This window comes from Zasmidium cellare, assembly GCF_010093935.1.
Source record: "Zasmidium cellare ATCC 36951 unplaced genomic scaffold M409scaffold_3, whole genome shotgun sequence".
Lineage (NCBI taxonomy): Eukaryota > Fungi > Ascomycota > Dothideomycetes > Mycosphaerellales > Mycosphaerellaceae > Zasmidium > Zasmidium cellare.
In genome coordinates, this window is record NW_022986947.1 from 805438 (window position 1) to 832955 (window position 27518).

Consider the following 27518-nt stretch of genomic DNA (forward strand, 5'->3'; position numbering starts at 1 on the left):
CCCAGCCTCCCCATCACGAGTTCCTCCTCGTTGAGCCGTCCAGAAACGTCAAATACGAGCCCTTCTGCGTGGGCCTGACCGTTCGTGAAGTGCGTCGAGGTGCAGTCTCCTCATCCGACTCCTCCTCATCCTCATCATCGTCCGTAGCTCCTGCGTCTCGAGTGGCCTGCTTCCGACGGCTCGCAGGACGCCACTTGTCAACCGGCGAAGAGGCAGCATGGCGGCTGCTGGGCTTTTGCCGCTTAGACCGCGACTGCTGCTCTTCCGTGGCTCTCCTCGTTGACCTCGCTGTTCCCGCTGCGCTCTTTGACCGCTTGCGGGATCCCGCCGTTGCTTGCTCGATATCGTTGTTGTCTTGACTGCTTATGTCGAATTTTCGCTTGGTGGATGGCTTGTTGGAGGTCCCCAAACCCGCAGAATGTTGGTGCCCGAATGGTTGGTCCTCGTCAATCTCTATGGAAGGTATAGATAGTTGACGTTCGCCACCAACATCCTTTGCTTGCTTCTGGACGTGACGAGGGAGTGTGGTTTTCTCGATTGATAGATTGCCCGAGAGAACGTCGGTAGAGGTGGTCGATAGACTGCGAGCAGAGCGATCTGAGTTGTCAGAACTTTTTGTGCCTCTGTGAGCCGCGGCATCTCCAGTGGCAACTCGAATCAAAGATTTCGTCTCCTCGTTGAAGACCTCGCCTTCACTCAAGCGTTGGATCAGCGCACGAGCGAGATCATCGATCGAAAGTGAGGGCGGTTGAGTCTTCTCCTGCATGTGCGCCTTCAGTTCACGCAACTGGCTTGTGACTTCGCCCAGACGTCGGACTTCTTCTTTGATATGTTCCTGGAGCATATTCTTCACATGCTCAGCTGCGCCGTCCGCATCGGACACCGGCCCCTCTAACTTCTTCACTCGGTCCACGAGTGTTCGTAAGCTGTCGTCTATCCTGGCCATGATTGACTGGTCGCCTCCCAGTTCGTCCAACCGCTTGAGCAGGGCTTTTGTGTCCTCAACTGCTTTAGCCGCATCAGACTCGGGGCCCTCTAACTTCAGCACTCGACTTGCAAGTGTTTGCAAGTTGCCGCGCATGCTGGCCATCTCTGACTGTTCGCCCGTGAGTTTCTGCACCCGCTTGAGTAAAGCCTGAGTGTCTGCATTCACTTTGGCCACACTGGCGTCTCGGTTCTCCAGTTTATCCAGGCGCGTGAACACCGAGTTCGTGGTGTTCGAGTTGGATGTATCAGACTGGCGGTTTTCAATCTTTGCAACCTTCATCGCAAGTGCTGAGGTGGCGGTCTTGATTGTAGCTATGTCGGATTGTGTAGTCTCTACCTTGCGAGGTTGATCGTCGAGATTCTTAAACTGCTTTTCTATTTTCTCCATGCGTTCATCAAGTTTCCGGCACTGCTTGCGGCCGATGTCTGCATCAGATGTTCGATTTTGGTCATCTGCTTGGAGCTTCGCCACTTTCTCAGTGAGGACGTTGAGGCTCGTTCGATTCGCCTTTTCAGCTTGCTGTGACTGCAGCCTATTGAGATTCTCCACAGTTGATTGGATACGGCTGGCATCCGATGTTCTGTCTTTCTGGAGCTTCTCAACATCATGTGAGAGTGTGTCCAGTCTAGTAGCTTGCTCGCCATCTGTTTGCTGCTTCTGCAGCTTGTCCAGACGCTCCGATTGAGCTTGCATGCCATCTGCGTCGGCTTGTCTGTCGGCTTGCAGTCTGCTGACGGTCTCAGAAAGGGTCTGGATTTTTCTTGCATCGGCTTCTTTCTCCCCCTGAAACTTCTTGACGGTCTCAGAAAGTTCCTTGACACGATCCAAAACGGTCGCGACACTGGTCCAATCGATGGTACCATCCGATGGTAGATTCTTGAGCTTCTTCGCAGCATCTTGCAAAGCCTTTTTGCTGGCATTGCTATCAGCCTGCAGCTGATCGACCTTCGCGGAGATAGCTTGAACACGGGCAGCATCAGAAGTTAAAGTAGACTTGTTCGATTCGAGCTTCCTGATGGACTCGGAGAACTTGTTGCTGAGAGTCTCGAGGAAGGCTTCTTTCGTCTCAGCAGCATCGAGACGTTCTTTTAGATCTGACAGTTGGGTTTTGGTGCCTGTGATTTGTCCTTGCGATTGTTCGAATGCACGGATCTGCGCCTCAAGGGAAGGCAGCCGCTTATTTTGGACCTCATTAAGACGACCCTCGACATGGTTGTAGCCTAGCGCAACTTAGTCCAAGCTGGAGATCGACGGATAATGTAAGGTACAGACCATTGCCAACTGCTTCCAAAACTTGTGGCAGTATCGTTTGAATAACAGCGTCGCTGGATTGATCGATGCTGAGGTTGCTGATACTGGGAATCGAATGGCCATTTGTACTGGGTTGAATAGCCATGTTAGCTACTTTCTAGACACCCATGCGATATCGTCGAGTCCGCTCGCATGGAATGGCAAGCGGCGTTCGAGGGAGGCGCCGTCCAGGTGTTCCAGGGCGAGATAAGTGGCATCGGCAACGATCGAAAGGCAGCTGACAGTGTGTCCGAGGGCGGCGCGTCAATGTTATTTCATGGCAGTGCTGGCATTTTTGTTGTTCCAAGTGTGCGGGTGCGGCAAGAGCAGGTGAAGTTGAAGCTCAATACCTCCCCTCGGCGCAAGCCGCAGGTCAAAGCGCCTCCGTAGCGTCGTCCACCACATCAGTACATGCAAAGTGACCGATCATATCTACACAAGAAGAGTCAAGCACATGGACTAAAGTTTATGGTCTCATTCCATGCAATGAAGTTATCATTTCAGAGCCTCTAGCGAAGTCCAAGAATCAAAGGCTCAGACACCAACATAGAGTACATACGACGGGGCACGACGAATCAAGCACCTTCGTCGACATGGACAACTCAAGTCCCGGTTTGGCCCTGTTCTGCTTACAAGGCATTAAGTACAGCTTGGACTCCAACGCTTCCACTGTCCTCACGTCTGAGCACATAGGGCCGAAGGTCTGTCTTCTCAACTCCCTGGAGGCCACCAGCGCCTGTTCCAAAATTCCTGAGTCGATCTCTGAGTGCCTCGGGTCCAATAACGAACAGATTCGCGATTTCTGTGAGGACCTCCAAGCTCGGGTCAAACGTCGAAGGCAACTCCCAAGATCGCAAGAGTTCGATGTACTTAGTAATGTCTTTAGACACCACAAGCGCTCCGGTCAGTGACACTTGGTAAGACTTGAAGTGCTGCAGCAGTAATGTCCGGAGACCAACCGCCAGCTCCAGCGAGAATGACTCAAGAACACGACCGGAGAATGAGTTCTTAGCACGCGAATGTAGGCGATCAAGAAACGTGAAGATGGATTGGCAGGTGGACGACTGCAGCTGATCCAATTGGAGGTTGTGGTCATCGCGTGGCTTGAAATCCGTCTTCTTCTGGGCGGACAACAGCTTCGCTGTCCAGGCAAGAGCAGCATCGATAGTCTTTTGCAGAACAGTATCGACTTTGATTTCCATTCGATCAGTGAAGTTGCTGGTTTGCTTCTCCAGATCTCTTCGGATCGTGAGATTGCTTGCAGCCAATGGAAGCAACAGCGTTTGGATGGTCGTGAGCATCAGGTGCAGTACGCTGACCGCAGTCCGTAGATCGATGATATAGCTCAGGTCTGGTTCCGATTTCGTATTCGCCTCGGCGGCCGCAGCGTGGTCGATGGCAGCGTTCAACGCAGTCTCCAGATAGACCTCCCCCATGTTGGCGATGAGCAGCTGGAGGAGCTCGCGTATCTCCTTTGGTGTTTCGCTCCCGCCGCCAGCCAGCTCTATTCCACGTCCAACGCCTTCTGCAAGCCATTTCAGCATACGCTTGGTGAAAGGTAAGCTGAGTTGGCCATCTTCATCGGTCACGTCAATCTCGGCAGGCCCGGTTTGATCCTTGTTCTGATGCATTCCAGCCACACGCAGCAGCATTGCTTTCTGGCCAGGTTGCAGATCTGCACTGTCCAATCGTTCCATGTATGCGTCTCGGGCGCTGCTGATAAACTCCTTGCTGCGCGCCGAAATAGCCCCAAGATATGTATTCGACTGCACGTGGACTTTGCGTCTTCGAGAGTGATAGATAGCGAATTTGAAGAGTAGGCCTTCGAACAGCACACCAAGGTTACGCTTCTCCCGCTCGATATAGCTCGTGCCCATGAAGTATGGCACAAACAGCTCGTCGAGCTGCTGGTCGAGCATTGCTGCCGTTACGGACGAGACGAATTCAGGGTGCTCGGTGAGGCCATGCGCTTTGAGATCCTCTACCAATGCGGCAATGTAAGCCCTTGAGGCTTGGAGTGATCTGAGGAAGGCCAGAGAAGAAATGCTGTCGGCTTTGTTGAGGACCATTTCCAACCGCTGCTGGATCGACTGTTGGAACACGCGCTGTAAGAACCTGGCGAGAACTTCCTCATGATAGGGGAAGGCACGTTTGATGATGAAGCTCTCTTCTTGGACAACGACCTTCACTTCGTCAATCAAGGACTGCAGACTCGGCTCGACGCCGGGAGGCTCGGTATCTGGATCTGCCAGTCGGTCCCAGGTCTCGCTGTCTACCACCAGCTCGTCTGTAACAAGCTGGGAGCGATCAATGAAGAACTGATGCTGGTTGACGAAGAGCGAGATGACGGAGTTGCCGTCGCCAAAATCCTGAAGAGCAACAGCACACTCTCGCATACCATCAAAGTTCTGCCTTCGGTAAAACTCATCAAACGACTTTAAAAGGTCTTTTTCGAGCATTTCCAAGAACTTCTCGATGATCTCTCGCGGTTGCTTGTTGTTCTTTGCTCGTCGTTGGCTGCCGGTGGGCGAATCTGTTCCATTAAGATCGTTGACGCCATTGGGGAAATGAACACCATTCGTCTTCGGCGTGCCGTTCTGGGTCTCCGAGCTGCCGTCTAGACGTTGTGATATTTTAAGTAGTTGTCGAGCGATATGCGCGCAGCGAACTTTGCCTTCCCCTCCACCCATCTTCCGCACATCATCCAGACTTGAGAGATCTCCTCGTTCGCTGACTTCCAGCCAGCATTGAAGAATGAACTTAGCATCCTGAGCCCGCTGCCTTTGTCTGTCCAGCTCTTCTAATCGCTCTCCTATCCGCATAGCAGCATTACCGCCCTCGTCTCCATCTCCATCCAGTGTCCGCTCCAGGCGGTGGAACGAGGCAATGGTACGCTCCAACTCCTGCTCGCGAGACTTGATGTTGGTATTGTGCTGGCCCTCAGCCCTTCTGACACTCCCGCTCAGCTCATTCTCGCGTTCCTGCAGGTCCTCGCTCAAAGTCTTTAGCCTGCTCAGCGCATGTTCAAACGTTCGGATTAGTGGCTTTGGGTCGAAAGCCTGGCTCGATTGTGCGCTGGAGGCTCCGGATGTGGGCGCGGATCTTCGAGTACCGACGGTGGAATCTGAGAGCGACTCCACAAAGTCCTTGACTATGAAGTCTTTACTGCTGAACGTGTCGAGTGTGAAGACGGGGGTGTTGCGAACGGACTGGAGGGTGCTGGGTCGCGAATGGCCGGAGAGCAGGGACGCAGTCTCGGGGCTGCCTACTCGCGCCATGATGGTGCCGTCGCATGTGCTATCATATCATCGTGGAGTGTCTGCGATCACAGCCCGTGCGGTATGGAGTGTCGTTGGCGACGTGTGGGCTAGAGAGCTCGAGATGGCGCAGGCACGGGCAGCCACAGCTGCTTGTCAGACAGCCCCCCGATTATGTAACGCGCAAAGGCGGTTATATAGACCTGGAATCGCCGTCTTTCTTCGCCTGATGCTCTCACTCTTCGACTCGCAATGCTGTCCTCTCGGAATGGGCCATTGACTTCGCGAACTGCATCTCGCGATCTCGAGGAGTAACTGACGCACAATGCTACGGAGCACGAGCCACCCTGCAGGCCGGAGGTGGAGAAGGCTCGATACAGAGCCAGTGCCTCGCATGCCCTGCCACTGATAGACGCAAACCCATTGGGACGTTGCAGTGCTACACCACAAGCACCTTCCCGTTGCAGTCGTGGATGGGTCTGCTGGGACGATGCCGTCACTGCTGTACGAGGAGCCTACATGTATTTGACCTTCCACTGCCATGATCGCGTTTCTTCACTCTTGCTGAGACTCGACCACCACCATAATGGCACCATTTCTACAGCTTGTGGCGTATGCCTTGTGCGCCGCATCGTCTGTGAATGCCTTTGATATTCGCCTGGGCGAGAGAAGATCGATCCAGCAAGCTAGGCGAGAGGTCGGTACCTGCATCTGAGTGTAGCCTCGCGATCATCATCAGACACTGAGCATGTGCCGAACAGTCTGAGCAGCGCAAGGCAGCGACTCTGGCCAAACGCGACGATACGGACCCGGCGAAGTTGTATCCAGGGCACAATTTCTCCGTGCCGATTGATCACTTTCACAACGAGACGAAATACGAGCCACACGTCAATGACACCTTTCCGCTGGCGTACTGGTTTGACGCGACGTACTACAAGCCTGGAGGCCCAGTCATAATCCTTCAGGGTGGAGAGACGGCTGGCTCGGACAGGCTCCCATACCTCCAAAAAGGCATTGTCTACCAGCTTTCGAAGGCCACTAACGGTATTGGAGTCATTCTGGAGCACCGCTACTACGGCACTTCGTTTCCCACGCCAGATCTCTCGACCAAGAATCTCCGCTTCTTGACCACGCAGCAAGCATTAGCAGATGAGGCATACTTCGCCCAGAACATCAAGTTCCCTGGTCTAGAAAAATATGGCGATCTTACGAGCAAGACCACCGCATGGATCAGTTATGGTGGCTCTTACGCAGGCGCCTTCTCAGCGTTCCTTCGAGTCCAGTATCCCGATGTATTCTGGGGAGCTATCTCCAGTAGTGGTGTCACCAAGGCAATCTACGACTACTGGGCATACTTCCGTACGATCGCGGAGAAGGGGCCGCCAGACTGTATCAAGACCCAGCAGACTCTTATCCATGCGATGGTACGTTCAACAGCCAACCCCGTTCTTCGCAGCTCAAAAGCCCCAAGATATCAGCTGTCAACTACGAACTATCGGCCCTGAGTAGTTTGTGGCATGTTGTTGCAGATATGCTAACAAGTTGATAGGATAACATCTGGCTCAAAAAGAATCATACTACCTTGCCCCAGCAGCTGAAGACCACGTTCGGCTTCGGCAACCTCACGCGAGACCAAGACTTTGCATTTCTCCTCGAAAACAATGGTATGTTGGACTAGAGAACGGGCTCTTCTATGTGCCGTCTTGGGGTCGCTTCCAGATTCTAACGTCTCTGTTCAGGAATCGGAGACTGGCAGTCACTCAACTGGGATCCGGCTGTCACGTCGGACGAAGTCTACCGATATTGTGACAACATCACCTCCGACAAGGTGCTGTATCCTGCGACTGAGAAGAAGCGCGCGAATGTCACCCATTTGCTGAATGAAGGTGGCTACCGAGCGAACAAAACGCTCGAGAACCGCATGCTGAACATGATTGGTGCGTCTTCGACAATATACCGAATCAGTGCTGTCCGCTGCTGATTTCCACAGGCTACTACAATCTCACCCAGCTGTCTGGCTGTGATGGAACGCTTGACTCGTGCTTTGGGCAGAACAATCAGACTTACTACGACCTGGACTCCATTGCGGACGGAGACTGGCGATCGTGGCCGTACCAATACTGCACAGGTATGTCATGGAATTTACGATCGTGTGAGACCTACCTAATATGTCGAATTAGAATGGGGCTACCTTCAGACTGGAAACACTCCTCCAAACGTGTTGCCATTAATCTCTCGCACTCTTGATTTGGAGTACCAAAGCCACATCTGTCGAGCAGCCTTCAACATCACGACCCCACCAGACGTTGAGATCGTCAACAAGTACGGCGCATACGACATCTCGTACCCGCGCTTAGCATTCGTAGACGGCGACTGGGATCCCTGGAAAGATGCAACACCACATGCTTTCGAGTGAGTTGAAACAACGGTTCATTTGGAGGACAGGACTAATACTTGTCCTAGATTTGGTGCGCCGCATCGAAACAGTACTGTACGTATATACACCACCACCTGCAGCCGTGTGTTTGCTGACCAGTTGTTTCCATCATCTCTTAGGCATCAGAACCGTTCATATTGATCGATTCCGCTGTGCACCATTGGGATGAGAATGGTTTGTGGCCTAACGAGACGACTTCAAAACTGCCCCCTCTTGCCGTCAGGGACGCTCAGTCACTTGAGCAATTCGCTGTGGAAGAGTGGCTCCAAGAGTGGAAGTTGCACTGTCTCCAGAACGGCGGCTGCTCGTGAGTTCTCTGGGCAGAATGAGCACTGTGAGGAGATGCTAACCTTCCAATAACAGCAACTTCATGGTTCAGGCTTGATTTGTGCACGATATGAATTGAACGGCAGGATGATGCGGCAAACAACGTATCTTAAGGACAGTACCCTCATATGCCCGAGATGTTGTGCGAATAGCCTAGCAAACAGATCCCAGTGAGGGGAGAATATGAAATGATACTCCCAAACCTGCTGAAATTAATTCAAAACAACAGAACTGAGTCTTTGAACCTGTAACATTGACACTGATGTGTCTAAAGCGGTGCAGCTTGAATATCACATGCGTTGAGCGAGCGCCGCTGTGGCGGATCATGACGTCAGAATTCAGACCGACTTCGGATGAAGTGAATTGGAAGGAATTCAAAGCTGGCTTCGCACGCAGCAAGGTTACCTTCTACACACCACAATCCATCCCGCCGCCCACAAGATGCGCCGCAACACCACACGACTACTAAAACAATCCATAACGCTCCTAGCGCGTGAAACGTCCTCACCATGGGCGTCGCGAACACCCTACATCTGCGCAAACTGTCAAGCCTCCCTCCGAACAAACCCTCCTAAACACAACACCCCCCAACACCGACGAGCCCTCACAACCACCACCCGCCGATTCCAAGAGGAAGACAACAAACCCACCACCACCACCACCGCCACACCCCCATCGCACTACACCTTCTTCCCCCAAACCTTCCCCCAAGGCCCCCCGCCCTCCTCCCCCTTCACCCCGGACCTCCGCGCCCTCCGGTCCGAATTCCTCCGCCAACAAGCAAAATCCCACCCAGACCTCGCCCCTTCAAACCAGAAACACCGCGCCGAAGCCCTCTCCGCGCGGATCAACGAAGCGTACAAAACCCTCCAATCCCCGCTGCTGCGAGCGCAGTACCTCCTGCGGGAAGCGGGGATCGAGGTGGAGGATGAGAGCGCGAAGTTGGAAAAAGATGCGGATGGGGAGTTGTTGATGGAGGTTATGGAGGCGCGGGAGAGGGTGGAGGAGTGTGAGGGGGAGGAGGAGTTGGTGGGGTTGAAGGGGGAGAATGATGAGCGGATTAAGGCGAGTGTGAGAGTGCTGGAGGGGGCTTTTGCGGAGGGGGATTTGGAGAGGGCGAGGCGGGAGGCGGTGAGGTTGAGGTATTGGGTGAATATTGAGGAGAGTATTCGGGGGTGGGAGATGGGGAAGGGTGGAGGGATCCTTCATCATTGATATTCGAGGGGGTGTATATGTATATAACATGGGTGGCAAGACGGCGAACGACATGCATGTTCTACAATAGAACGATGATATTGGACGGATGTAGAAATATGTCAAGAGATTTCAACTCTACACAGTCTATTCCAGGTATCTACTCCAAAACCAGAGGACGTGGGATATGCCCTGTCATTACAATACACATATCGGTCATGCATGCTGCCGTCGCCAATCATTCTCGAGGTACAAAGCGACCTGTTCGCTTCAACACATAAATTTACTGGCCGTTAGCTTCATGCTCCTTCTCCTCTTGGATGTCAGGATGACCATTGCCGTTGACAGCGCCATTGCCAGTCTTGAAAGGCGATGCGGCTCCCTTTCCACGAGTACGCTCGAAGAAGGTGCTGACTTCGGAGCTCCAGTCGTCGTCCTCTTCTTGCTCCATGGCATTCTCTTTTTCTTGCGCGCGGCGGGCCATGGCGGCTTCCCAGTCAGCGCGCATCTCCTCGACACGCTGCTTGTAGTCCTCCTCGGCGTCGTATGCTTTGGCGAGGCCGAAGAGTCGTTCCCAGAGAGACAGATGCTGAGGGTGCACGGCGACACCGTGGTACTCGTGCTCACGGCCGGCGCGGATGTATGCCCAGCGACGTTCTTGCTCCTTCAAGTCAAGACCAGTGGTGTCAGGGAGCCAGACCAAAGTCAAGATGGCTCCTGCGAGACCGAACCATGGCACTACGAGGAAACGGGTTGGCACGTCGATGTAGTTGTACAGGACAGCAGCGGTGAGAGCACCCAGTTTGCCCCAGGCGGCGGAGAAACCGTGCGCGGAAGCACGTACGGGGGTAGGGAAGACCTCGGCGGCGACCAAGAAGGTAACACAGTTGGGGCCGAATTGTCCAAAGAAGGACGAGATGAAGTACATGGCCATGAACTTCTTGACACCAGGACCGTGCGCGTAGTAATCGTAGCCGAATGCGGGAATGACGAAGCAGATGAAGCATCCCAGGAAACCGACAATCTGCATCCACTTGCGCCCATAGAGCTTGTTGTCAATCAGGAAGGAGGCGAGATAGTAGCCAACAAGCTCGACACCGCAGTTCAGCAGGTTGTAGAGCCAGTTGACCATGACGGAATCAGAATGAGTGATAGTCTTGATAAACTCGGCCTGGAAGAGCTTGTTGCCGTAGAAGAAGATGTCGTTGGCGTACCATGCACCGGCCGTAGCCAGGATACGTCCACCAAAGTACGTGAAGGTGAGTTTCAGGGACTTGACGTCGTAACCCGTGACTGACTGCTTCTTTTTCGCGGCCTGGAGTTGCTTGGACGCGGATCGCATCTTGTAGATACGGTAGTAGACGAGCCAAAGAGTTCCAGCGGCCGGGATGGCGAACGAGACACGGTAAGTCCACTGAGAGAGGGTCCTGCCATATGGTGGGGAGGAAGTACCGCCGTGGAAGATGAGGAGCAGAAGGATGAGGATGACCTGGTTGAAGAACTGTCCCCAACCTTGCATCAGGAAAGCGGACGTGACTTTGCGGCCACGGTGAAGACGATCGTCGCGGGTAGAGATCTTGCCCGATCCGACTGCGTTCTCCATACCAGAGGTTGCAGTCATCGGGTACTCACCACCCACACCGACACCGTAGAAGAAGAGTGACCAGACATAGCAGATGACCCAGCCGTCTGTAGTTCGTTCGTTAGCGAGTTCGTATATAGTTAGAGGATCAGGCCGAACATACTAAGAGTGACACCCCAGGAAGCAGTAAGCATGAGAAGACCGACGAACATGATGGTCGCATCTTGAATGAGACCCCATCGACGGCCGAGCCAGTCACCAATGATACCGACAAGGATTTGGCCAACAATAATACCACAGATCTCGAGGTAGTCGATAGCTTGAATCCAGGTCTTGTTGCAGACAGTGTAGTGCGTCCAGCAGCCAGGGAAAGCGGATTGGAACAGCGGCTTGACGTTTCCGATGGAGAAAAGGACGTATCTGCGTGGTCTTAGTTCTGAGATGATACAGAGGTTCGCTCGCGACTCACCCTTCGAGGAGCAGTCCCATACCGGGAATGACCATGTTCCTGAAGTAATAGCTGACCGGGCTGAGAGGATCGGCCTTGGTCATCCTTCCAATCGCTCTGAGTTCGCTTGCAGTCTCGGCGTTGTCGACTTTACTGATGAACTTGAACTTGCGGCCAATCTTCATGTCTGCCCAGTAGGTACCGCTTTCGTCGTAGGAGTCGTCTGGCAGGAGAAGCGAGCGGAAGACAGAGGCTTCGTTGTTGTTCATGTCGGCGAGGTTAGCAGTCGCTACATGTTGGCCGCCCATGTTGGGTCCGTGAGGTGCAGCGACACCATAGTCGCGCATAGAACTGTCACCCATCTTGACTCGGTCGAGACGGTATGCAGCAGTAGGGAACGAGGGAAAGGTACAAGGCTTGGTGGAGGTGGTCGACCAGGAAGAAAGGTCCAAGTGGAAAAGCTCAAGCTTTGTAGTTCACAAGCTAAAGCGCCTGAGGTGCTAAAAGATCCAACGAGTACCTAAACCCAGAAGAGAATGCTGAAGCCGCGTGGGAGTATCGTGGGAGGAGGCCGATCGGATTGCTGGTGCCGGTAAGAAGTGTCCACGTTCCACGCCGGTCAGCGATGAATGGCCGCTGCTCAAAGGCACAGTATGCAACTGAAGACGGGACGGCCGACGCAGGCGAGTAGTCTCAGAAATGACAAATGCGACGGAAGGCCTCGCAGGTGGTGGCTCGAGGTTAAGGTTCCGAATGGATCAGTCGAAGAAATGCTGCGACCTGTGGTTCGCCAATTGGAGAGGCTGATTTCTTCGACGTTGGTTGGGAGGAGACAGCAGGCTGCGGATGGGAAGAGCTGGTCAGCAGAAAAGTGCTTTTTAGCTTTCCGGCGCAGCCAATGTACTGTACGGGTGTTACCAGGTCCAAGGATAAGGAGACGATTTATATCAACGCGGCGAGGACCACCATAAAAAAGTCTTTGCCTGCTTCTCTACGCCCACGCGAACACTTTCCTGAGTCCACAACGTGCTTGCCGATGGCCGAAGAGCTCACTGCAACGGCAACATCGACCCATGAGATCACTCCGCAAGCCGCTGCACTTTGCAGGCGCCGCGTCCGTGGCTTCAACTTGGCTCTTCGCTTCACGCTTGGCCTCCATCATTTCGCGGCCGCCTCGTACGCGGTAGAAGAGCTGGCGTTAGATGGTGTTGTTGCTGGGTTGAAGTGAGGTTGCCAACGAGAACGCAGGATCCAGGCACGTTGTGGAATTTGCGTCTCGGATTCGTCGAGAGCAAGTTGCGGCCCACTGCAGGGCGTTCCTTCCGCTGCAGGTGGCCGTGCCTCACATCGCGCTGATCCACCGAGACTCGCTCCGAGCGCTGCTCTTCGATGTTGATGCTTCACACACCACACCTCTCTGCAGCTGCTGCGATCCGTGAGACGCCGCCCTGACAGCCATCTTTTCAGCTTGCGAGCAGCGGCTGATGCAGGATGCGCTCGCGAAATATTTGTGATTCGGACGAGGAGGGCAATTTGGGAGAAGCGTCCGCCAGTTGGACATTCATTCACCCACAGTCCCGGTAGTCAGCCTTGCACGCTTGGCATCGGTATGGCGCACTCACCACAGATTATGCCGCTCGCTTGGCTGTCAAGAAACCTTGGCCATGCAGAACACACGAAAGCTTATACAGGCTTGGGATATGAACCTAACAATAATGTTATTCCAACGTCTGTCCTTGACCTTCACCAACACCTTCTCCCATCGAGAGCGACGTTGTCCGTCCTACGAAGAGCCATTGGCCCTGTCGACACGAACAAGGGAAACGGGACTACCTCCCTTCCTGGCAATACCCGCGTGGGATGGTGGCGAGACTGCGCGCTTGCTCACTAACAGAATCTCATCCATCTCACGCCGACCGCACGTTATCTCACACTCTGTTCTCGCAACGCTGCCCTTCTTCCTTCCAGCAGACCGCGTAAGCTTGCAGTTGCTTCACTTGCCAAGACCGACTTGAGGTTGAGGCTCCTTCATCAGCAACAGCTCCGAATGCCCTGAAAGCTAAGGGCGCATTGTGTGAGTTTTCTTCCAGCAGGCAGGGTCGAGGCTCGCCTGTAGATTGGTTCCCCCGAAGACACGTGTGTTGATGGCAAGGATGCTTACCCACACCTCAGGTTCTGCTATCTCCCGTAAACTCCGCGTCGAATGCAACATTCGACGAACAGGGTCGCCTGGCCGCCTTCTTCGCATTGTGCCTTTCCAGAGTCACTTGACACGTTGCTCAGATGTGCACCTGATGAAGTTCTCCTCAGGTGAGCCTCCACTGCGCTGAGTGTGCTCGTCCACACTTCGCGAATCGAGTGGTCTTATTACGACTTTCGACTTGCCCTTGAAGGCATATCCACTCCCCTACATTTCGGGTCCTTGCAGCGTGGAGCGAACAAGTGGGACATGGGACCACCACACGTGCCTCGTACTTAGTCCCGGGCCGGGTCAGGCAGACCTCCGGCAACGAGACCGCTCCCCAGCTGCCTTGGTTTCGTCTGCTGTCCTCGTAGGCCTGCCCTCAGCGTTCCGCTTGAAATGGAACATCCATCCCCATTACTCCTAGGCCTTCCAAGCGGCCTGGAGTGCAATCAGCAACGCAGTCCATTGTGAAAATTCGGAGATACGGCAGTTCCACACGTTCCACTTTGACGGAAACGAGGAGAGCATGGGCTTCGATATAGACTGTCTAGATCCGCTCCACTTAGGACTTCATCCAGATCTTCACCACGATCTCAACTGCAGAGTTTTCCGCAGCTACGCTCGAGGAGTCCCAGTAGCGGCTTTGAATCTAACCTCTACTCTAGACCCCTGCGACCGACTGACACCCCAGGCTTCATCGCCCGACATGTAATGGCATTGAGCTGAAGTTTGCTTTTTAGGTCCTGCTCCCGATGCCACCGTCCGACGAGAGTTCACGAGCAGCAGACATTCAAATCTCCCGACAAGGCCACTTCCTGATGGCGGAGCGTGCTGCGAGATCACTGACATTCGATGACTGGAGTCTGGGTGGTTGCACTCCACTGCGCGGTCACCTCTTCTCCTTTCCCTCCTGATTCCTGGCCAGTGTTCAACTCCAAGGGCCAGAGCCGACGATGATGGATACAACATCCCTCACCGGCAGAAGCATTCTCAACCAAGCACAACACCCCAGGGCGACGAAGACAGGATTATCATCAAACACATTGAGAAGTATTGAATACGTGTGCATCATCATTTCTCATTTACTATGCTCTAATTCACAAGCAACCGTGTGTATCCTGGCCCTGTAGGCTTTCATTACCGACTGTCGAAGAAGGCAGTAGAACCCGACTCCAGTGCTACCCGGTGCACATACAGAAACCCCTTGATTCCAGTACATCTCACTGCAGCCTTAGACGAGGAAAGCGAGGAGACCCGCGAACGCCGCGCCAGCCATGCCGGCGCCGACCTGGACCGCATCAGCTGCGCTGGACTGAGTCTCAGCAGAGGCGGTACTGGATGTAGTCGAAGAGCCGCCGACGGCGCCAGCCTCAGTCGAACTGGGAAGCTCGGTGGTCGTCAGCGAAGTCGTGCCAAGGGTTGAGGTCGCCAGAGTCGTGCTGTTGCCAGCGGTCGTTGGGTATGGAACAGTCGAGTTGACTGGGCTGGCGATGGGAGTGGTGTAGACTGGGGGAGCTGGTGGGGTGGTCGTGTTGGTGACGACAGGGGCTGGTGGAGTCGAGACGGTAGAGACCGATGGGACCTCGGCGGTAGAGACTGGAGACTCTGGTGCGGAGCTGACTGGTGCGGAGGTGTAGACGGTCGGCGTGGTGTAAGATGGTGGAGAGTAGGCGACTGGCGAAGTCTCGACCGGGGAGGTCTCAACTGGCGAAGTCTCGACGGGAGTGGTCGCGACAGGCGTGGTCTCAACTGGAGCGGTCTCGACGGGCGCGGTCTCAACTGGTGTCGTGGTCTCTGGGGCGGAGTAGACTGGCGGAGCGTACGAGCCTGTCGGTGCCTGCACCTGTCCTTTTTCTCTATCAGCATCGGTCGCATGAGGATGAAGTCGAGGCGTCACATACCATCAGGGATCTGCGAGATGACGCCGGCAGGGTAGGAAGAATAGCCTTGGGGAACGGTGTCGCGGTTGAAGTTGCCCGCGCTGTCGGCGACAGCCAAGGCGCTGCCGGTGGCGGCGAGGACGAGAACAGCGGAGCGCATGTTGTCGGTGTTTGTGGTTGGTATTAGAAGAAGTTGGTGTTGGTCGGAGACTGTCGCAATGGATGGTCTGAGAGAGCGAACGGAGCAAGGCGATTTGTAACGACTGTGGCTGTCAAAAAGCTGGACCGGTTGGCAAGTGAAGGGAAGGTTGGTCACTGGAATGCAGTCGGGCGTGAAGGGTTTTGAAGTCGTCACTCGTGGTTCACGACGGCACAGAGACGTCTTCTCCTTGCGCTCTCAAGAATAGGCTAATGTTTCATAAACCCCGGCACGGGGTCAAGATCCCGGCAAAGCGAACCACTCGCCCAATGAGAACAGTGCTGGCCGATCGCGAGAAAAGTTAAGATGGCTCTCCTTCTCACTTCACCTCTTCCAAATTCCCCTTTCCAGCACATAGGAACACCGGCTCGTCGCGAATACCTTCACCTATCACGCTGGTCAAACATCTTCTCCCGTCCCCCTTCAATCACTCCGGGACATGTGGCGATGCCGGAACCTCTGCTCCAAATCCGGCCAATCTACACGGGACAGCGTCGCTCATCCCCTGTCTTCGGTTCCACCGAATCTGCATAACGCAGGGTACTATTGATGAAACGTGGTTGTTGATTCGAGGACCACGCCATAACGCGCCCGGGATGTCCTCTGTTGTCGCGCAGCACAAAGGTGTTGCGAGATGCAGTCGTCGCTTTTCGTGCGACTGGGAAAAACACAACAAACCGCTATACGAACTGGTCGCTGCTTCTCAAACGCGTTGCTTGGACAATGGATCATGTCTGGTGGCTGGCGCTGTGGCACATTAATTTCCCCCTCTCTGTCTGTCTGGACCGGAGTCTGTGATCGTCCTCGCAATTTTATCAACACAAGACGTGACTGCGGCAGAGCCATGGTCGATCGATACAGAGTGGAAAATGCTGGATCAAGTCTTTCATGTGCAAACACATCCAGAGTTTTTCGATTCTATCTTTTGAGAAACATCGCCCGTGATGCTATCGAAATAGCACCGGATCTGCCTTCCGGTCGAGATGATCAGTTCGACCTGAACCGGCTGAGAGGTGCATCGGCAAGCTCAACTGCATGAACTTCTGTTGAGTTGCTCTGCAGCGCAGCTCGAGACCTATCACTCGAGCGGTGTACAGGTCTGTACATCGAATATTTGGCAGCGGAAATCGATGGACGAGCAGGCAGGAGATGTAGTTACCACTCTTGCCTGAGCAACAAGCGCTTTACGGACCGACGACTCGGGCGCTGTTTTTATCACGGCAGGGCTTCTTTTCTGTCATCCTTGCTTTTTCGATTGGCAGTCCAAATGCACTTTGTGCGAAAACCATTTCTCTATGCTGAGACGAGCTGATGGAAGAGACTCTCCAGGAGACCGTTACAATCCCAACAGAGAGCTATCGCCCTTCCCATCAAGTCGAACACGAGACGTTCTTGCCACTTGCAACGCCCTAGCATGAACAGCCTCACCGTAACGGTTCAATACACGGAAGAGGTCGACCTATCCTGGGCTATGTTCCATTCCGGGCTTACAATCTCAAGGTATGTCGCCGCTCAAAGCCTTGTTAAAGACATTTGACCTGTCAGCACCAGGTATGTCTGCCATTGCAGCAAGCTTCGATGATATTCTTTCTATCTTCCGTACGTTTGTGCTCGATCATAACCATTGATTGCACTTCAGTGCCATCAGATGCCATAGTCCAGCAGAGAAATTTTGCAGCAGCAAGTCATTCGCTATTGCTTCAACAGTGAAGACATTACTGAACACGCCGAAACATGCAAAGAATTTACCCATTCCCTGCCTTGTCACGGCTGCTTTGTCCATCGGCCTCGGCAGATGTTGGAGCGACATTGAAGGATTACCACAACATGATCACGGATAGTCGCACGAGATCAGGCGAGGCAATGATGTCTTCCCGAAGACATGGTATGTTTTCAACCTTTGGAAGATATCATCCTCAACTAAGTTTCAACCACCGAATCGGCAAAACGTCGTTCGCTCGTCTTTGCACCGAAAACGCGAAGGTAGTCGAAGCATCTGGGGAGGAGGCATCATTCCTCAAGTCGATCTCCAGGAACCATCCTGTGCCTGGCAAGCTCCTCCACCTTTTTTCTTGGGGTCCCCGCATAATGGTCTACACCGACGCAACAGGCATCAGAGCACCGGCAAATGGTCGAGTTTAGCAGATGGACCAACCCGCCTTGGTATAAAGAGTCAAGCGCCATGGAGATGCACGAGTCACCTCGTGCAAAAGGCGTTGCCTGTCGTTGGGTTTAACATGCTTTTCAAGTCGTCTCTCTGTTTGCCTGCTGCTCTGCTGGCAGCCGGTGGACTTGCTCTTAATACTGATGACCAGGTGAATGCGGACATCGACTATGGGACGTTCGAAGACCCCTCCGCATTTGTGCGGGTAAGTGACCAGAATTGGAGTTACGCATATCCGACTTGAATAGATAGATCCTAATGAATCTTCACAGCCACGCTTCCGGTACTGGATCCCGGATGCATCAGTGGATCTGGACACCGTGAGAAACGACTTCAAGATTGCTAAAGATGTTGGTGCTGGGGGCCTTGAGCTTCTCGGATACTATCTGTATGGAAACTATCCATCACAGGTGGCTGAAGGCGGTCCAGTGCCTGTGGACTGGGGAGTCTATGACTGGGGCTTGGACGCCTGGAAGAACTTGACGGACGTGGCTTTGCGAGCAACTAAAGATCTGGGGATGATCATGGATTTTGCGTTAGGGCCTAATCAAGGAGCAGGCGTGCCTGCAGCGCCAGACGACGAGGGTGTCATGTGGACATTGTGGCCATTCAACGTCTCTGTCCCCATAGGCGGTACATTTGACGACGTCTTGCCAGGTTGGGGAAAGGGCAGGTTCGTGTCTGCTTCTACTGGTCTTGTTACCGCTACCGAGTTTGCGAACTACTCGGCCTCGCCTGCCTGGATAGGCCCTGTCTATTACAACGGATCGCGGAACACCCTGTCCGCGTCGTCTCTGGAGGATGTCACTGGCAAGGTGGACTCACAAGGTCGTTTGAACTTAAGCTTTCCATCGGATGTCGAGGGTGTTGAATATCAGGTATTCGCTTTCTACGAATCCCACTCGAGCTACTTGGAACAGGCGTCCCCACTGGACCTGAACACCACGGTGCCGCAATCTCCAGTGGAGAATTTCGTTCAAAATGGGTCTCGTGTGGTGGATCACTTTTCAGCTGCAGGAGCGAAATTGATTACCGACTTCTGGGATCAGTATCTGCTCGATGAAGATACTCGCCAGCTCTTCAAGGACGTCGGAAACTACGCTTGGGAAGACTCGATAGAGATTGGCGCTGGAACACTCCTCTGGTGGACGCCTAACCTTCTTGAGACATTCAAAGCCAGCACGGGCTACGATTTGAACAAGTACCTTCCCCTCGTCTACTCGTACAACACAGAGGCGAATGGGCCTCTCGCTTCCCCTGATCGTTACTATACCAACGAGGACGACGAAGGTCAAAGCCATATCAACGATTACTGGGGAGCCTTGACTCTTCTCAACCGAGTCTACTTGGAAACGCTCACCAATTGGTCGATCGATGCCCTGGAGTCACAGTTCTCTGCGCAGGTTGCGTACAATCTACCGATGGACATGCTTGCGAATGTGCCCTCCGTAAATGGTCCTGAGTGCGAATCCCTGGGATTCAACCATGTCATTGACGCTTACCGGCAATTCGCAGGTCCGGCAAATTGTGAGTATACTGATCACATGAGTAGCAAAGTGCTAATGGCTTTGTAGTGGCTGGCAAACGGATCATGTCGTCCGAGCTTGGGGCGCAAAGAGAAGAAGTGTACAAGCAGACGATGCCTGAACTCATCTGGGATGTGAAGAGAAGCGTCATCGGCTCTATCAACCAATTCGTCTACCACGGCTATCCTTACACTGGCTCGTATCCGAACACCACATGGCCAGGGTATTCCACATTCACCTATCGATTCTCGAACATGCATGGGCCCCGTCAACCAACTTGGAAGTACTTCGACGACTTCATGAACTGGACTGCTCGTGTGCAATATGTCGCGCAGAGTGGTGTGCCCAAGATCGACCTAGTCTTCTGGTCGAAGAAGAATGACTACTACGAGGTAGATTCACAATACCTGCCAAACGACCTCCAGGATGCCGGTTTTTCGTACGAGTACCTCAGTCCGGACAACTTCCACCTACCGGAAGCTTATGTAGCCAATGGCACTTTTGCGCCAGAACGACAGGCTTTCAAAGCGTTGATCCTTCGAGCAAATGATACATTGACTGTGCCAGGGGTTCAACGCCTGGTTGAGTATGCTCATCAAGGCTTGCCGATTGTCTTCTCAGGGGGCGTGCCGCAGAATCTCACTGGCTACAACACTACCGGTACTGAGTACGTGAGATCTACCCTTGCTACGATGACCGGTCTGGAAAACGTTCACATCGTTCCTTACGATAACCTGGCGGCTTCTTTGACGGCACTGGGCATAACGCCTCGCACCAAAGTAGCCTCTGACCGAACATGGTATACGTACTGGCGAGAGGACAAGAACGCATCAACCACCTATGTCTTCGTCTACAACGATGCCTGGGACAGCGAATTGGGCGAGGGTTTGTCAACAGGCTCCATCACCTTCGAGGCTACCGGTGTTCCTTACCAGTGCGATGCTTGGACTGGCGCTATCGACCCCATCGCGGCTTACCAACAAAGCCAGTCTGCGACTACGATACCCTTGACGTTGGCGGGCAATCAGAGCACGATTATTGCATTCCGTCACAATGAAACTCGTGATGCGTCGAGTCACGTAATAGCAACGCCGCCCGAAACTTTCGGAGCATCTCTCAGTGATAGCGGTGTGTGGAGCATCAAAGCGGGCAACACATCTCAGCCACTACTCCTGTCCAACGGAACCGCGCTCTCGTTGCCAATCCCAGCACCTCCTGCCCAGCTCACGAACTGGACCTTGATCGTCGAAGCCTGGAACCCGCCGGCCGACCTGGAGGCCGATCAGACGAAACCCGCTCTTGCGAACTCAACATACAACATCACCTCCCTACAGCCTTGGAACGCCATCTCAGACGACCTCCGGAACGTCTCCGGCCGAGGCTTCTACTCCACCTCTTTCACCTGGCCACCAGCCAACGGCAGAGCAGACGGCGCTGTCCTACACTTGGGCCCCATCGTCAATACCGCAAGAGCGTGGGTCAACGGCCATCAAGTGCCGCCTTTCGATCCTACCAATGCCACGGCAGATATTGGGAGTTTCTTGGTCAATGGCACGAACGAGGTTGAGATTGTGGTTGCGACGACGTTGAGTAATGTGTTGAGGACGATTTGGAGGGATGTTAAGTCGAGTGGGACGTTGTGGTTGGGGCCGGAGCCGAAGGAGCAGGAGTATGGTTTGGTGTGGAATGTTAGTGTTGTGCCGTATAGGAGCACTGCGATAGCTTTGGTGTAGGAAGTGTATTCTCCCGTTCTCGTTGTACGGAAAGAATCGAATTGAGCAACAGCAACGAAAAGCGATTGATGGGGGGGTTTTTCCTGCATATCAGCTCTTCCGTGGCTAGCGGTCGGAACAGAATCGCATTCTCTCCTTCCTTTGAGGCGGTATTCGGGTTCTCTTAGGGTAGAGACCCGATTTTGAGCGAATCTGGTAATAACTGCTGGTTCTGTTGGGTTCAGCTTCCAGCGTCTCCCATTGGGGAAGGCGCAAGATATGCTTGGCAATCACATGTGCGTGGATCGATCACCCTGTCGAAGACCGGAAAGGTCCATGATAGTATGAGCGTGAGGTGATTATTCTCTACATTCCATGGCTAGGATACTGAGTGGTTCTTGAACGAGCAATCAATTTCGACTTGCAAGCGAGGACGTGCCTTCCGTTTGTGGATTTGCGATGTCGCGCTGCGTTAACGCTAGCGTCGCGACACCAAAGACACCGTGACTCTGCTCCACCACAACCTTCCCACCAAGTCTGAGACGCAACTGATCGTGCACTGCGAGCGATGGCGAAGTGAGCTAAAGAGCCCGTTATTGTAATCAACACAGCTGACATGGCACAGATCAGAGCCGGCGTCACCGCCAACGACGGCGGACGGGCCTAAGAAGACGGCGAAGCGCATGACCAGAGCGGAATATCAGGCCAAATTGACGAAGCTCGTAAATGCGTTCGAGTTCTACTATGGCTGTGACGAAACCAAACTGGATGCGTGGCAAAACCTCTGCAGAGATCTGGACAAGCCGATGGGAAATAACATCTGGCAGTGCAAGAAGGTGAGCAATGTGACGAATAGGGCTGGCGATATGAGTTGCTAACGTACTGCCAGAACTTGAGACGCGTCTTCGTCAACATCTACGACTTCATCGAGGCGAAAGATGAAGGCCTTGCCGTCCCTCGTCACCCCACGCTTCGCGAGCTGCGAGACTACTCCTGGGCCTACGACAAAATCTTTCCGCTCTGGAGGGCAAAGCACAACCTCTTGCTGCAGGGATTGTTCAAGCACCTCAGTGGGCGGTTCAGATACTAAGAGAGCCGTGACCGAGGGACTGGAAGAGAGGGAAATGTCTGATTGAGTGTACCCGGCAACCACGCACGAGAAGCATTTGCCCCAGTGCTGGGTACATACGCACCAGGATGTGCTTGAGCACGATCAAGGCGATGGAGAGGATCAGACAATGGCAGTCGCGCGAGCATCTGAAAGAGCGAAGTGGTCAACGTCAGATGTTCAGTTCGAGACACAACGAAGCATGGAGAAACCTACATTGGTGATTAGGACAAAAGTACACGAGACATTCTCTGCTGTCTGTTTTTTTAGCTTAGATGTCTCAACGGCGACGTCAATGCTGTTCAGTGATACATCGTGTCACAAGCGGTTCTTTTTCAGCGGTGTTCTGCGTGGTGATGACAACGGCGTCGGCCTCGATGTGCACAAAAAATCGCGTCAGATCTCATGAGTTGCTCTATCAGTAGAACTAGATGGATCTGAAATGGAATGTAGATGGATAGAACGGAAGTGTTGTTGGCTGAAGACGGCGCTAAAAGTAGAGCAGATGATGCGGTACCTCGGGAGTCTCACGTGCTGTGAGCAGGGATGTCGAAACAAGCCAGCTGGGCGACCGAGCTTGGATTGAGTTGACGACAACAAGGCGCCAACTCATCATCACCAACACCCCACGACCAACATTCGCCTGCTGCACCTACATCTCCAATGTCCGCAGCCACATCTACCTCAATATTGCGGCCATACCGGTAACTTACACCATGCGACACATCCGTCTCGTGCTCGCAGTGCTCTGCAGCCTGCTGGCGTTGCAGGTGCTGGGTAAGAAAGATAAGCCTGACATCGAGGACCACACTTTCGAGAACCAACCCTCCAACATTCTGTACTTCGAGGACAGCGACGTAATAATTACCACGATCGAACACACCGGGACTGCATGGCGGTCCGACGATGGCGGATTCGAATGGGAGAAGCTGGACGATGTGGAAGAGGGCGAGGTCTTCGAGATGCTCAAGCATCCATACGACAAAAAGACTGCAGTCATTCTGGGGTCGAAGAGAACACACTGGATCACACATGATCGAGGCGAGTCATGGAAGGAGTTCACAGCGAAAGAGAGTCCCTCCATGGCACGCCCAGGCATTGCTTTCCACGCATCCGACCCGAAGCGAATGCTGTTCCACGCCGAGACCTGCAAGAACATTTTCTTCTGCGAGTCCTCAGTCTACTACACCACCGACGGCTTCGAGAGCAAACCCGAGCGTCTGGATGAAGATGTGGTTTCTTGCATCTGGGCCAAGAGCAGCGATATCTTCACCACTGGTGATGAGGATCTCGACAAGGACCGTATATTGTGCATAGCCAAGGGACAGTTCTCGGGTCTGTCAGCGAATAACAGGATCATATACTCGGACGACTTCTTCAAGTCCCACACGACTGAAGTCACCGTGAGCGATGGCAGGACAGTGGAGGGGATCACCAACATCGCAGGGGTCAAGAAGTACATTGTCTTTGCTGCCAAAGGCGACAAGACGACTGAAATGGCCATGTATGTCACCGACGACACCAAGGCCTGGCACCGCGCCGAGTTTGGAGAGCACAAGTTGGAAGAGAATGCCTACACGCTGCTTGAGAGCACGAATTACAGCATGCAAGTTGACATCATGACAACTTCATCGACGAGTGCTATGGGTGTCCTCCTCACGTCGAACAGCAATGGCACATTCTTCACGAAGAACATCGAGCATACCAATCGCAACATGCGAGGATTTGTTGACTTTGAAAAGGTTTCCAACATTCAGGGCATTGTACTGGTCAATACCGTGGACAACTGGGAGGAAGTCGAGCGGAAGTGGATGGCTGATAAGAAGGTGAAATCCTCGATCTCTTTTGACGATGGGAGGACTTGGGAACCTTTGAAAGTGGGCAAGAAGGATCTTCACCTGCACTCTGTCACCAAGCAGCGCAATCTGGGGCGGATTTTCAGTAGTCCAGCGCCTGGACTGGTCATGGGGGTTGGAAACACCGGTGACTACCTCAAAGGCTACGACGAGGGCGACCTTTATGTCTCAGACGACGCCGGGCTGACATGGAAGTTGGCTTTGGAAAAGCCGCACATCTACGAGTTTGGCGCACAGGGGTCAATCCTCGTAGCGATCGAAGACGGAGAAACGGACATCATACAGTGGTCGCTCAATCACGGCAAGGACTGGGAGAAGGTAAAGCTCGAGGACAAGATCAAGCCAATGGCGCTCACAACGACGCCTGACTCGACATCGCTGAAGTTCCTACTGGTGGCTACTCAGGGCGGCGGCGGAAGGACGAAGCACAAGACTTTCGCCTTGGATTTCGAGGGTTTGCATGAACGAGAGTGCAAAAAGGGAGACTTCGAAAAGTGGCCAGCCAGAGTTGATGACAAGGGCGACGCAACTTGTATCATGGGCCACAAGCAATACTTTCAGCGAAGGAAAGCCGATGCTGATTGCTTGGTTGTGTCTGACGATTTCGAGGACCCGGAAGAGGACAGAGAGACGTGCAAGTGCACCAAACAGGATTTCGAGTGCGATTACAACTTCAAACTTGAAGATGGCAAGTGTGTCAAGAACGGCCCGGTTGTGCCTCCTGAAGGTGCTTGCAAAGGCAGCGAAAAGACTTACCAAGGCACATCCGGATACCGACTGATCCCAGGAAACGATTGCGAAGGTGGCGAGGACCTCGCCAAGGAAGTCGAGCGCGAGTGCAGTGATACCAAGGAAGATCCTGTTAGTGGCGAGATTTCCAAGGAGGTCACGAAATTCCCCGGCGACAAGTTCGTGGAGTACTACTACATGGAAAGAACTCACACCAATACGGGCGACGACGAGACGATTATTCTGCGCACTGACAGACGAGAGATCTGGAAGACACATGACCACGGTAAAACGTGGGCGCAGCCTAAAGAGCTGAACGACGAGGAAATCCTGGCGATCTATCCACACCAATACATCAATGAAAGGGTATACCTGGTTACGCCAAGCAATAAGGTCTTCTATTCCACGAATGGTGCCAAAAACTTCCACGACTTCAGTGCTAAATCTAAGCCCAACCAGAAAGGCAATCAGGTCTTGTCTTTTCACCCATCCCAACCGGACTGGCTCTTGTGGACCGGCGCGGCAGGTGACCAGGCCGTGGCAGAGACATCTCAAAACAACGGGCTCGATTGGGAACCGTTGCTCCGCGCTGTCCGCAAATGCCAATTCGTGTACGTTGAAGAGCAAGGCCGATCAGACCAGTTGACATACTGCGAGCAGTATGAGAATGAAGACGAAGAGAAATCGCTCGTACTGCTAAGCAGTGAGGACCTGTTCAAGCACAAGAAGGAGCTGAAGCGCGATGTCATCAACTTCGCGACAATGGAAGAGTACATTGTGGTTGCTGTGCGAGACGACGATCAGGAGACCCTCAAAGTCGACACCAGTATCGATGGTGTGAACTTTGCAGATGCGCAATTCCCGGCCAACTTCCATGTCCCTCACCAACAGGCCTACACAGTTCTGGACTCTAGTACGCATGCCGTCTTCCTGCATGTCACTGTAAACAACGCACAGGACCAGGAGTACGGGAGCATTGTCAAGAGCAACAGTAATGGAACCTCATATGTTCTCTCACAGGCGCACGTCAATCGAAACCCGGCAGGCTACGTCGACTTCGAAAAGATGCAGGGATTGGAAGGCGTGGCCATCATCAATGTTGTTTCTAACGTCAAGGAGACGGACAGCGGCAGTACGAAGAAACTGCAAACGAAGATCACTCATAACGATGGTGCAGACTGGGCCCTGCTCCAATCTGTGGAGTCGGCGAAAGATACTAACTTCAAGTATGAGTGCACTCCCAAACCAGGTAGCGACTGTGGGTTGCACCTACATGGGTATACCGAACGAAAAGACCCGCGGGACACGTTCAGTTCTCCGAGTGCTGTCGGGATAATGATCGCCACTGGCAACGTCGGCGAATATCTTGGTCACAAACAAGATGCCAACACATTCATCACGAGGGATGGCGGAGTCACTTGGCTTTTCGCGGCGGAAGGCAACTGGATGTGGGAATATGGCGACCAGGGGTCCATCATCGTCATCGTCAAGGAGGACGAGCCCACAGATTTCGTGCGATACACGCTCGACGAGGGCCGCACTTGGAAAGAGTACAAGTTCGGTGAGACGATGAACGTGGACGACATCACCACAGTGCCGAGCGACACCAGTCGGAACGTCTTGCTCTGGGGCAAGATCGGTGGTAAGATCGCGACAATCAATCTTGACTTCAGCGGCCTCGAAGAGAGGAGCAAGCAGTGCAAGCTAGACGAGGACCACCCGGATACCGAAGACTCTGATTACTACTTCTGGACCCCGAAACACCCACTCTCGGACGACGACTGCCTCTTTGGACACGTGGCTCAGTACCATCGCAAGAAATGGGAAAACGCTTGCTACAATGGTCGGGCGATCCAGCACCTGCATAGCATTGCCAAAAACTGCACGTGCACACGGGCGGACTTTGAATGTGACTACAACTATGAACGCCGATCGGACCAATCCTGCGATTTGATCACAGGCCTCGAGAAGCCAGATCCATTGGAAGTGTGCAAAGCTAATCCGGGCTTGACTGAGTACTACGACATCACCGGTTACCGACGAATTCCTTTGACGACGTGTCAAGGTGGAGTCGAGCTCGACCTCTCGTCGGCGACGCACCCTTGCCCCGGACACGAGACGGATTACAACGAAAAACATCCTGGCATAGGAGGCATCGGACTGTTCTTTGCCATTGTACTGCCTATTGCGGCAGCAGCAGGAGTCGGATATTGGGTGTGGAAGAATTGGGATGGCAAGTTCGGCCGAATTCGGCTGGGCGATGGCCTAGGCGGAGGATATGGCGGAGCATTCGACAGCGACGCACCGTGGGTCAAGTACCCCGTCATGCTGGTGTCCGGGCTCGTCGCCGTCCTCGCCGCCGTGCCGATGGTCATTGGCAGCCTGTGGAGGATGGTGTCGACGAGGTTTGGCAGGGGCGGAGGATACCAGAGACCGTACACGACGAGGAGTAGCTTCCAGCGAGGAAGAGGGGACTATGCTGTTGTTGATGCGGATGAGGGCGAGCTGCTTGGGGAAGACAGCGACGAGGACGTCTAGATGTGATGGCGGGTCTACACCGTCGTCGCCTCGCGATGCTTCTTCACGCTGCTGCGTATCTATAGTTGTAGAATAGCACCACCTTGTCTTTCTGTATT

General features: G+C 53.6%; 8 protein-coding genes across 8 annotated transcripts; 4 read left to right on the forward strand and 4 right to left on the reverse strand.

Annotated features, from left to right (window-relative positions):
- Positions 1-13: 13 nt before the first annotated feature.
- On the reverse strand, positions 14-2384 carry M409DRAFT_17609 (uncharacterized protein; the record flags this gene model as incomplete). Its single annotated transcript, XM_033804131.1, has 2 exons — positions 14-2208; positions 2261-2384. 2 exons carry the CDS (start codon positions 2382-2384, stop codon positions 14-16), a joined length of 2319 nt encoding a protein of 772 aa, XP_033673263.1.
- Positions 2385-2907: 523 nt separating this feature from the next.
- M409DRAFT_63085 (uncharacterized protein) lies at positions 2908-5556 on the reverse strand (the record flags this gene model as incomplete). The annotated part of the gene is made up of 1 exon (XM_033815433.1): positions 2908-5556. The coding sequence occupies one exon, from the start codon at positions 5554-5556 to the stop codon at positions 2908-2910; it is 2649 nt and encodes an 882-aa protein (XP_033673264.1).
- A 565-nt stretch (positions 5557-6121) lies between these two features.
- On the forward strand, positions 6122-8283 carry M409DRAFT_63086 (uncharacterized protein; the record flags this gene model as incomplete). The annotated part of the gene is made up of 8 exons (XM_033815434.1): positions 6122-6160; positions 6297-6959; positions 7085-7199; positions 7275-7472; positions 7526-7663; positions 7716-7947; positions 7999-8026; positions 8092-8283. The coding sequence occupies 8 exons, from the start codon at positions 6122-6124 to the stop codon at positions 8281-8283; spliced, it is 1605 nt and encodes a 534-aa protein (XP_033673265.1).
- Positions 8284-8740: 457 nt separating this feature from the next.
- M409DRAFT_17612 (uncharacterized protein) lies at positions 8741-9514 on the forward strand (the record flags this gene model as incomplete). Its single annotated transcript, XM_033804132.1, has 1 exon — positions 8741-9514. The coding sequence occupies one exon, from the start codon at positions 8741-8743 to the stop codon at positions 9512-9514; it is 774 nt and encodes a 257-aa protein (XP_033673266.1).
- Positions 9515-9776: 262 nt separating this feature from the next.
- Positions 9777-11885, reverse strand: M409DRAFT_50086 (uncharacterized protein; the record flags this gene model as incomplete). Its single annotated transcript, XM_033811445.1, has 3 exons — positions 9777-11182; positions 11239-11495; positions 11545-11885. The coding sequence occupies 3 exons, from the start codon at positions 11883-11885 to the stop codon at positions 9777-9779; spliced, it is 2004 nt and encodes a 667-aa protein (XP_033673267.1).
- Positions 11886-14939: 3054 nt separating this feature from the next.
- On the reverse strand, positions 14940-15748 carry M409DRAFT_17614 (uncharacterized protein; the record flags this gene model as incomplete). Its single annotated transcript, XM_033804133.1, has 2 exons — positions 14940-15556; positions 15610-15748. 2 exons carry the CDS (start codon positions 15746-15748, stop codon positions 14940-14942), a joined length of 756 nt encoding a protein of 251 aa, XP_033673268.1.
- A 2276-nt stretch (positions 15749-18024) lies between these two features.
- On the forward strand, positions 18025-21210 carry M409DRAFT_50088 (uncharacterized protein; the record flags this gene model as incomplete). Its single annotated transcript, XM_033811446.1, has 3 exons — positions 18025-18156; positions 18224-19478; positions 19526-21210. 3 exons carry the CDS (start codon positions 18025-18027, stop codon positions 21208-21210), a joined length of 3072 nt encoding a protein of 1023 aa, XP_033673269.1.
- Positions 21211-23013: 1803 nt separating this feature from the next.
- M409DRAFT_17616 (uncharacterized protein) lies at positions 23014-27420 on the forward strand (the record flags this gene model as incomplete). The annotated part of the gene is made up of 1 exon (XM_033804134.1): positions 23014-27420. The coding sequence occupies one exon, from the start codon at positions 23014-23016 to the stop codon at positions 27418-27420; it is 4407 nt and encodes a 1468-aa protein (XP_033673270.1).
- Between the last annotated feature and the right edge of the window lie 98 nt (positions 27421-27518).